A 10,250-nucleotide genomic window follows, 5' to 3' on the forward strand; every position below is an offset into this window, starting at 1 on the left:
CAGCTCCCTCCTCCGCAGCCCCGGCGGGTCCCACGCGCCCAGGCAGCTCCTGCTGCGGTGCTGAGCTCAGAGCGCCCGGCGCCCTGCGCACCCGCAGCTGGGGCGGGTGACGGCCGAGCCCGCAGCCCCGCAGCCCCGCAGGGCAGAGGCAGCTCCGCCTCAGGTCCGCGGGAGCCGGTGAGCGTGGCCTCGTTAACAGTTCAGAGCTTAAGGATGAAATGCTGCCTCCCAAATGAAGTTCTTTCTAATTGGTATTGTCTGTGCAGTTAGACTTAATCCATGACAACAACAACAAGAAAGTCTGCTGTGCTTTCCTAATATTCTTGAATGCTTTTTCTCAACACTTTTATGCTCTTAGCAGTTTGGCATATTTAAAGATAGCAAACTCATATAGAATATTGTTGCCTGAAAATCTTGATTTAGAAATAGCCCAGTGTATTTCTCATGTAGAAATCACACAATCACAGAATCCTTAAGGTTGGGAGGGACCTCTAGAGATCATCTAGTCCAACCCCCTGCTCCAGCAGGGACACCCAGAGCACGGGGCACAGGGTGGCAGCCAGGCRGGTTKGGAAGATCTCCRGAGAAGGAGACTCCACAGCCTCCCTGGGCAGCCTCTTCCAGGGCTCTGGCACCCTCACAGGAAAGAAGTTCTTCCTCATGTGCAGATGGAACTGCCTGGGTTTCAACTTGTGCCCATTGCCCCTTGTCCTGTCACTGGCCACCACTGAGAARAGCTTGGCCCCCTCCTCCCTACAATCTCCCTTCATGTAGTTATACATGTTAATCACATCTCCTCTCAGCCTTCTCTTCTCCAAGCTGAACAGGCCCARYTCACTCAGTCTCCTCATACGAGAGAYGTTCCCCAAGGCAGCTACTGCATGGAGTCAGGACACACGGTGTAAAAGCCAAGATATTCTAGTCTGCAAAACTTTAACTGCTGGTTTGCTAGTCTGCAATCCTTTTAACTGCTGGTTTAGCATGTGTGCAGCAGTTAAGTGACTTTATAAAAGGCTGTCAACAGTAGAGTATAAGAGACTTCTTAAAATTATCTACAACCAGCAGTCTGCTATAACAATATCTAGCATGTCTTAYAGCTGCATCCTCTTCTAAATTTCACTGTGGATAAGTAAAGGCAAAAGGTCCTGCTCTAAGGAACAAACAAAAAAGCTACATTGACCATTGCAGCAAATACTGTAGAAAGCCACAAAAGGTTCCTCACACGGCGGTCGTGCGGAGCGAGGGGACAGCCCCTCACCGGCCGCGCGGCCTCAGCGGGGCGCGGGCTCTTTGTGGCTGCCGAGCCGCTTGGCTTCCTGCTTGTCCAGGCTGGAGTTGGCGCCGGCGGCCTCCTTGTCCTGCTCGGGCACGCAGGTGCAGCCCACGGCCACGGTGACGTAGTCCTCGGCGTAGACGTAGCGGCCGCCGGCGCAGGCGGCCGTGCGCCGCAGGATCACGGCGGGCATGTAGACGGGCGTGCTGCGGAAGCGCAGGCTCTCCTCGCCGAAGGCGMCCGTGAGGCAGCCCCGGCACAGGCAGTAGGCCTCGGGGATGTACTTGGGGTATCTGCTCGGGTCATACGAGATTCTGCAGGGAGGCAAGGAAGAGCGAGGCGTTAGTACCTTCAGAATAGCGTTATTTAGCTGGAGAGCATTGTTATTACAAATGTGGACGGGTATATTTAACAGAATCTTCCAGGTTGGCAGGGACTTCTAGAGATCACCCAGTGCAACCCCCTGCTGCAGCAGGGACACCCAGAGCACGGGGCACAGGGTGGCAGCCAGGCGGGTTGGGAAGATCTCCAGAGAAGGAGACTCCACAGCCTCCCTGGGCAGCCTCTTCCAGGGCTATATCATGGTATGCAACACTTTGGTTTTTGCGGGGCAGGAAGAACTAGGCGTAGCTTTTGCTGTCAGGCTTATTGTAAAGTGGAAAGAAGAAATGTCACTGATTAACCTGAGGATAGAGTAAGTGCCTGCCTGCTAAGACACAAGGCTCACGGGTTTGAGCCATGCTCTTCTTGGTGGTGACTAGAGACAGGACAAGGGGCAATGGGTACAAGTTGAAACCCAGGCAGTTCCATCTGCAYRTGAGGAAGAACTTCCTGCCTGTGAGGGTGCCAGAGCCCTGGCACAGGCTGCCCAGGGAGGCTGTGGAGTCTCCTTCTCTGGAGATCTTCCMAASCCGCCTGGCTGCCACCCTGTGCCCCGTGCTCTGGGTGTCCCTGCTGGAGCAGGGGGTTGCACTGGGTGATCCCTAGAGGTCCCTCAACCATTCTGTGGTTCTGTGTTTAGACAGAACTGATCTGAATTTTGGACTAAATGGATAACTGAGACTTCAAAAAGGAAAATGGGGTATTTCCAAATCTTTGATCTGCGCTGATTCCTTCCTGACCTCCCACCCAGTTCTTGTTAATGTCCGTTTTTGCTGCACTCTCCCGCTGTGCTGTGCCACAGCTGMAGCAGGATTCCAGCGCATTCCCTCTGCTCCCTGTTTTACGCAGGTCTCCCTCCTTCTCTGCGCACCTGGGAGCCCTGTCCCTGTCTCTGAGTGCTCTGGCCAGTGGCACTGGCAGAGCTTGTAACCAAGACTGGACCGAGGGAGCCCAAGATGCAACTTTCTTCTCTGAACATAGTTGGAAGGAGCAATACGGATATGTTAGCGGTTAACCAAAAATAATAAATACGATTGACAGTTACATTTTCAAAAAAAAAAAAAAAAGTGCACACACAGGTTAGAACTGGCGTGTGCTGCTGCACTGTGCACTGCAGTGAGGGACTTTTTACTTTTGTTCTTTACCCAATTTTCCTGCTTATCCTGGAAGCAACTGAGGGTCCTGCTGTAACTTGCACGTTGCTGCAGCAGTGTCATTATCCTAGAAAACAAATGCTTGAACCCCAAGAAAGCACGAGGAGGCTGCCTGCTCCGCGCTACGCCCCGTGAGCGGACACGGCAGCCAACCCGCTGTGGCTGGGTGCCCTTCCCGCGTGTGCCCAGCAGCAGCTCCCTGCTCCGGCCGGGCGGATTTGTCCACATTTTCCCGGCGGCAGCTCCCCACTCCAGCCGGGTGCTCTTCCCGCGTGTGCGCAGCTCYGGCGGGTGCCTGCCGGGCGGCTGCCGCAGCGGGACTCGCCTGGCTCTGCAGCCCAGCGCAGCCCGTTCCGGCCGCGGGTGTGTGACGGGAGGCGCCGCAAGAACAGGCGGCTCGAGGCCTTGGGGCCGCCTCTGCTGGGGCTCGGCGGGGAGCACCGCGCCTGCCTGGGGTCTGCTCGCGCTGGCCTCGCTGGCCTTTTGCTGCTCTGCTGGGAGGAACGTCAGGGGAGATCACAGGATCCTCAGCATCCTGAGGCCAAGTCACTGCCAGCACAGCAAGTATGTGAGGAGCAGAGGCCCCTGCTCCAGCTGTGACTTCCCAGCCACTTTAACGCAGCCAAATTCGCTGCTTGGGGGGGCAGGTGGCGCCACCGCCTCTCGCTGGGCCTGGTGACAGCGCCTGGTCCCCCACCGTGCCACCACGGGCACAGAGCACGCGAGGCCATGTGAGCACGGCTGTGCTGCTGCATACTTGGCATTGCATTTCATATTTTATTTTATTTTATTTTATTTTATTTTATTTTATTTTATTTTATTTTATTTTATTTTATTTTATTTTATTTTATTTTATTTTATTTTTCGCAACCCATTTGCATCCCTTACTTCCCCAGGAAATGCCCTCATGTCTCAGGATCTCACAGCAGTGTGAAATAAAACGTGTGCTGGTCGGCAGCAAGAGAGAAAGCCAAGCAGAGCGGCCCCGCTCCGCGCAAGGCGCTCCCCTCTCAAACCCAACTGCGAGTCACTCCAGCGGCGGATCGTTCTGTGCTCCAYGTGCCAAGGCACCGGTATTTCCTAAGTTGTGTTATCTCTAGCACCTGGGTTACAATGCTCCTGGAAAGCACGAAAATGCTTTGATGTAAACACGAGGATTTTTACTAATAACCAGAAAAAAAGCCTCATGGGAATCTTGAGACGTGAACATTCCCTTCACAGATTCACACATGGCAAAAATAAGGGGTAATTGGGGGCTGTTTTTTCCAGCAAGATGGTGTGGGGATCATAACTGACTTGCTGCTGGGAAACAAAACAGAAGAAAAGCAAAGCAAAGCACAGAAAAGAGAAAAGGAGAAAAGAAAAAGAGAGAAGGACACCCCCCCCCCTCTCTTCCATTCCTATGGAAGTGGCGCAGATACCACTATTCCTTCGTAAGAGGATGAGAAAGAATCATCGTGGATCCAAACCCTTGGAATGGATCCAAAGCACGGACCTGTTCTCTGCATGCAGCCCAGGCCTGAAGGCCAACTGTTGGCAGCCGCATCTCCAAACCCTTCGCGGAGCTACGAGGCCACCCAACGCTGGAGCCACACGCAGGTTTCTCCAGCTCACATCTCGGTGCACACACAGCGCAGCCACAGGCTCCGCCTGGTCCCTGTGGGCAGCCTGGTGTGATCCGGGCAGAACTGCTGGCAAATGCCTGGCAAACGCCAGGGTGCCCAGAGTGTCGGCGCCAGCGTCTTCAGTCGAGCACTGGCCTGCTCCCCTGGAGCYGAGAGCGCAGCCTCAGCTCCCGGGCGTCAGCAACGCTGCGCTGCCCTGAGCATGACTGGGATATTTTTCCAATGTCCCTCGCTGGAGATCTTCCCATCACACCTGGATGCTGTTTYTCATGCCCTAGGTGTCCCTGCTGGAGCAGGGCATTGGGCTAGAGGATCTCTTGAGGTCCTCTAGATAGATGGAACATCTCTCGTATGAGCAGAGATTGAGCTGGGCCTGTTTAGTCTGGAGAAGAGAAAGTTGAGAGTGGATCTGATCAATACGTCTAAGTACCTGAAGGGAGAATGTAGGGAGCAAGGGGCCAAGCTCTTCTCAGTGGTGGCCAGTGACAGGACAAGGGGCAATGGGCACAAGTTGAAACCCAGGCAGTTCCATCTGCACATGAGGAAGAACTTCTTTGCTGTGAGGGTGCCAGAGCCCTGGCACAGGCTGCCCAGGGAGGCTGTGGAGTCTCCTTCTCTGGAGATCTTCCAAAGCCGCCTGGCTGCCACCCTGTGCCCCGTGCTCTGGGTGTCCCTGCTGGAGCAGGGGGTGGGACCGGGTGATCTCTAGAGGTCCCTTCCAACCTCAACCCTTCTGTGATTGTGCCCTCTGTGGTCCTGTGGCTCTGTGATACGACAAGCCCCTGTTTGTGTGTCCTCCTGAAGAGGCGAAAACTGGCCGGCAGCCACCTCACTGTGTACAGGCCTGCTCCAAATCCCCACACCGAGCAAAAGCTTAACGTGAGTTCAACAACCCAACACCTGCTAGAGAGGAATAAATGTCTCACCGAGAGAAGAAAACTAAAAAACAAGTTGCTAGCTACAGGGGGGGAAAAAAAAAGAAAAAAGAGTTGCTAGCTCTTAATGCTGTGAGTATTTCCGAGTGCAAGGTAAAGAGAGGATGCTCCGGATGTGGGATCCCGATAACATCCCTGTGCGGCACGAAGGGGTTCAAGCAGGCAGCGACGCGTGCGGGTGCTTGGGGGGCATCTCGGACACAGAGCCCCCCCTCCCACCCCGTGCGCCTTTCCCGACGTGCTGCGGGGTTCCCAGACAGGCTTGGCTTCGTTTTAGACTTGTCTGCAGCTGCTTTTATTAAAGTTGGAAGTAACTGAGCACTGGCCTCCCAGTGCTTATGACAGCAACTGGCTTTCAAAGAGTAGAACAAGCTAGGCAGTATTTGAGAAGGAGACGAGCTAAAACTGGATTTCGTGATCAACGTGAAGAATAAAAATTAAGTCTCTATTTTACTGTATGTTCCTCACTATGGATTCAGTAAATGAACAGGAGTGTAAAAAGGAATCCTAAAAAAGATGCTGAGAAATTTTGCTGATTATTTTATCATTTATCAGCAAATAATCTCTCATGGGAAACACTGTCTCCGGGCAGCCTGCAAAGGGATCTTCTTTCTGTAGTGTGTTTTGCGCAGTGCCAGCAGGCTGGATACAGAACAAAGCAAAAGGCAGGCTCAGGCCTTGAGCTTCTGTGGCTCCAAACCCACCTCTGCCCCTCAATCCCGGCACAGGAGGAGGCTCCCAGACCCACCGCGGGTGACACCTGGAAGCCAGAGCCGGGAACGACGCTTCGAGGCCACAGAACCCTTTGTGCAACAGGCAGACGTGGCTGCGGACGGAGCTGAGCCGCATGGGCGCCGTTGGACATCAGGACGCGGGCAGGTGAAGCCCGAGCCCACGGCCAGCAGAAGGGCACTGGTGCAGCACAGCCAGCGAGCAACGAGAGGCCGGGCTGGGGGCCACGCACTGCAGCGGGAACACGGCTTCCCGCCTCCACCACCGGGTAGGCACAGGTGGCAAATTCAGCCCTTGCGCAGTCAGTCGGTTACTGGTGTGTGCGGAGCTGGACCTGGCTTGAACTGGTAGGGATGTCTCGTGCTTGGGGCTCCCTGCAGGCGCCATCCCCGGCACTCATCCCCGCGAAGCAGCTGCTCCAAGCGGCCACGGCAGAGAGTGCTCCCAGGACCAGCCGACTGCGCCGGATGCCACCAAACATCCGTGGAATATCATGGGAGCTCCTGCTGGACATCACACCCTCATGTCACCACAGGGGCTTCTACTGCCACTGCCTCTCCCTTTCCAAAGCACTGGGCAATTCTCAGCCCGGCTTCCYGAGGTGGGAAGCAAATCCAGGCACACGAGGCATCGCTCAGCGAGACTGACCTCGGGCCAGGGATCTCTGGTCTCTTTACAGCTCTGCGGGGTAAAGAGTGATCCGGGTGATTAAATTCAGTGCTAGGAGTGATAAACAGCTCTCCCGTGGCCACCGCGATGGAATTTCAGTATCAGACAGATGAATTATTTTCCCTGCCTTTGCCCCAATGACTTGGACCAGATAAGTCCAGTGCACCGTCCCTGCACAACTGCTGTATTGCTGGGGTGCAGCAAGCCAAAAATGATGTAAGTCTTGAGTTTTTATAACTGAATTAAAGACCAAGTAATAGAAAATAGATGGTAGGCAGACATCGAAGACAAGCAGAGAGGCCACACAAAGACTAGCTRCACTTCTAGCCCATCAAACACGACTCTCCCGCACTGCACGGGACGACAAAGTGGACAAACGTGACGCGACTGGCGAAGGCTGGACACGGAGCTCTCGGGCATGGATTTGATTCTTTCTCACAAACACTTATCTGAAAAAAATCCCATCGACTTGGAGCGAACCGTCAAGGGAGCAGAGAAACCCCACGGCGCAGTGTGAAAGAGCCGGGCAGGGAGCGTGGGCAGAGCCGGGCGGCCAGGAGGGCAGGCTCGGGACGGAGCAGCGSTAACGGGCTGGCACAGGGAACACGAACAGGGCGCCGGGGCCGTCCGTGCCGGGCACGGTGGCACCTACCGCAAGGGCAGCTTCTCACAGCAGAGGCCCGGCACTGCCCATGACGAGCACGTCGTGACTTTATGCTTTTAGTGCAGCTCCCGCGGTGTTTGCTGCTAGCTCGCAGTACTGATGACACTGTAAAAATCATATCAAGGAAAAAAAACACCAAATACTTCCAGGGAGATCTGTTCCTAGGTAGCGCGTTTGGGTCTCTGCATCCTATAGAAAGTGATTTTTCCCTAGTGTTATTCTAGACCTTGCCTCTGTGAGCAGCCCTTTTCTTCTACCCCGCTTTTTAATTTCAGAATTTGGACTGCTCATCTAGGTATGAACAAGGAGCAATTCTTTATCAAATGCATTCCATCAAGTAGCTCACACACGAGCAATCAGTGCTCTGCCCGCTGTGTTTGAGAACGTTGAGGGCAAAGCACAGCGGGTTTACAGCTTCTTAATAAACTTTCTGTACCCCAAACAACAGCTGGCTCTGTGTGAAGAGCTACGCCTGTACACAGCTCCAACCGAAAATAAACAGCAGCCCAACGCGGGAGCGCAGGAATCGTCACTTCTGGACCTGGAGAGGAATATTCTGAGGCCCCAGTATTTGGCAGGACCAGCGTAAGAATAACACAGCACGGGGCACATGTGCCTCTCATCCTTCTTGCTTTTTGCAGGTTTGGACAGCTTAAGCTCACTATGTTTACAGAAAACATAATTTAGCTAAAAATACTATTTCTATAAATACTTTGTTTAATAAAGACTTACTGAGCAAATAAACCATTTTCTCTCAGTGGGAATACTTAAACCTCGCAAAAGGCATGCCACAAAATAAATACTTACTGGCTATCACTAACAGGGAGGTAGTTTTGTTTACATAGGCTGAATATACAGTAGAAGTGTCAGGGTGTTTATGAAGATCATATCCAGAAAGAAGAGAATCGGTTCCTTTAAAGTCTCCCTGTGTCTCAGCTCCCTCCCTGCGGCCAGCAGGGTTTTGAGATGAGAGATGAAAACAGTTAAACCAATTCTGTCACTCGGACGAAACTACCAGAGCAGCCTTGAGAGAGAGAACACGTGCAAACTCCGCTCCTGGAGGTCTGGGTTAGAAGTTTTCTGCTTTTCTGGAGTTTGCAGAAGAAGAGGAAGCTCCTGTGTGTCAACTAGCAAAGCACTAGATTTGCTTTACTTAAACATTATATCTCCAGGGGTCTATCAACTCCTGTATCACCTTGGGTGTTTCTGAAAGTGCTGATGTAGAAATCTGCAGCTTCCACAGATCTCCTTGCTGCGCTCCGGCGGCCGCCTGGGAGGTGGGACTCCTAGCCCTGATGCCCCCGGATGCAACGTGGTCCCCGCAGCCCCCACACCAGCCCACCCGCCTCTCAGCGTGGGCGCCCGGGCCCTGAGGCACTGCACGGTTATGAGACGGGGGCTGCACGGTAATTTTTTGCATTAATTTTGCTTAATGATAACTCGCATCAGCCGCCTTGAGCTGTGTCTGTGAGTGTCGCCTCACGCTCCGTTCCGCATCTCCCCTCCCCGTGGTGCGCGCTGCCCGGGCCAGGGGCTCTCGGGCCTTCACCGCACCGCTCCCCTAACCTGCGGGGAGGCCACCGCCACGCCGGGCGGGCGCCGCGTGACCCCCGCGTTACCGCCGCGCTTCGCAGGGCCGTGGCGTGCAGGCAGCAGCCCCCGCAAGGCGGGAGCCCGCAGGGGCTCCGCGCGCAGCGCCCGGGCGCACCAGGACGCCCGGCGCCCGCCGGGGCTCTGCGGGAGACGCCCGTGGCTGCCGGGGCAGGGACCTGGAGCGCGGCGAGGGGCCGGCACAGACACGTCCCCCCAGCAGGGCCCTCCAGCCAGGGCGCTCCAGCCGGGGCCGGGGCAGCCGCCCCTGCACCCTGCTCGCCCCTCCGCCTCCCACTGAGAGCACTTGGGGAGGCAAGCGGCGCCCAGCGGCGCCGCGGCGGTTCCCAACGGCCGCGCTGCCGGGTGACTCCCAACGGTCCCTAACGGCCGCGCTGCCGGGTGACTCCCAACCGGCTCCGGGCAGCTCCCAACGGCCCCAGGGCAGCCCCCAACGGCCGCGCTGCCGGTGACTCCCAACTGTCCCTGAGGGGTTCCCAACGACCACGCTCCGTGAGCGGTCCCTAACGGCCGCGCTGTGGGTGACTCCCTAACGGTCCATAACGGCTGCGCTGCCGCGTGGCTCTCAAGGGTCCCTGAGAGGTTCCCAACGGCCGCGCTGCCGGGTGACTCCCTAACGGTCCCTGACAGGTTCCCAACAGCCGAGCTCCCTGGGTAGTCCATAACGGCCGCGCAGCCGGGTGACTCCCTAACGGTCCCTGAGAGTTTCCCAACAGCCGAGCTCCCTGGGTAGTCCCTAACGGCCGCGCTGCCGGGCGACTCCCTAACGGTCCCTGACAGGTTCCCAACGGCCGTGCTCCCTGGGTGGTTCCTAACGGCCGCGCTGCCGGATGACTCCCCAACGGTCCCTGACAGGTTCCCAACAGCCGAGCTCCCTGGGTAGTCCCTAACGGCCGCGCTGCTGGGTGACTCCCCAGCGGTCCCTAACGGCCGCGCGATGTCCAGCGGTTCCCGGGCGCTGGGCAGGCAGCGCCGCGCGGCGCCGCGCTCACCTGTAGGCCCAGGGCGAGGCGCTGCGCAGGTTGACGGGCAGGCGGAACCTCTTGTCGGGCGGCGGGCGCGCCCCCGCGGGGCAGCTGGCGTTGAGCGCGCGGCCGGGCGGCTCGGGCTGCAGCGTGTGGTGGAAGGCGCTCAGCATGCCCGCCGCCAGCCGCCCGTACAGCTGCTCCAGCAGCTCCTCGGGCCGCTCGCCGCACGGCCGCGCGC

The 10,250-nt window shown here is 56.4% G+C and overlaps 1 protein-coding gene across 1 annotated transcript in view; it reads right to left on the bottom strand.

Annotated features, from left to right (window-relative positions):
• Nucleotides 1-1,246: 1,246 nt before the first annotated feature.
• Nucleotides 1,247-10,250, bottom strand: part of IL17D (interleukin 17D) — an 11,663-nt gene continuing 2,659 nt past the window's right edge. The window contains exons 4-5 of the mRNA XM_026035026.1: nucleotides 10,037-10,247; nucleotides 1,247-1,587 (exon numbers count right to left, since the gene is read on the bottom strand). Coding sequence (XP_025890811.1) covers nucleotides 1,272-1,587; nucleotides 10,037-10,247 — 527 coding nt within the window. The 3' untranslated portion in view covers nucleotides 1,247-1,271. The remainder of the gene's footprint in view (nucleotides 1,588-10,036; nucleotides 10,248-10,250) is intronic.

This window comes from Nothoprocta perdicaria, unplaced genomic scaffold (genome assembly GCF_003342845.1).
Source record: "Nothoprocta perdicaria isolate Ctin4 unplaced genomic scaffold, notPer1 scaffold_155, whole genome shotgun sequence".
In the NCBI taxonomy this organism is placed as follows: Eukaryota; Metazoa; Chordata; class Aves; order Tinamiformes; family Tinamidae; genus Nothoprocta; species Nothoprocta perdicaria.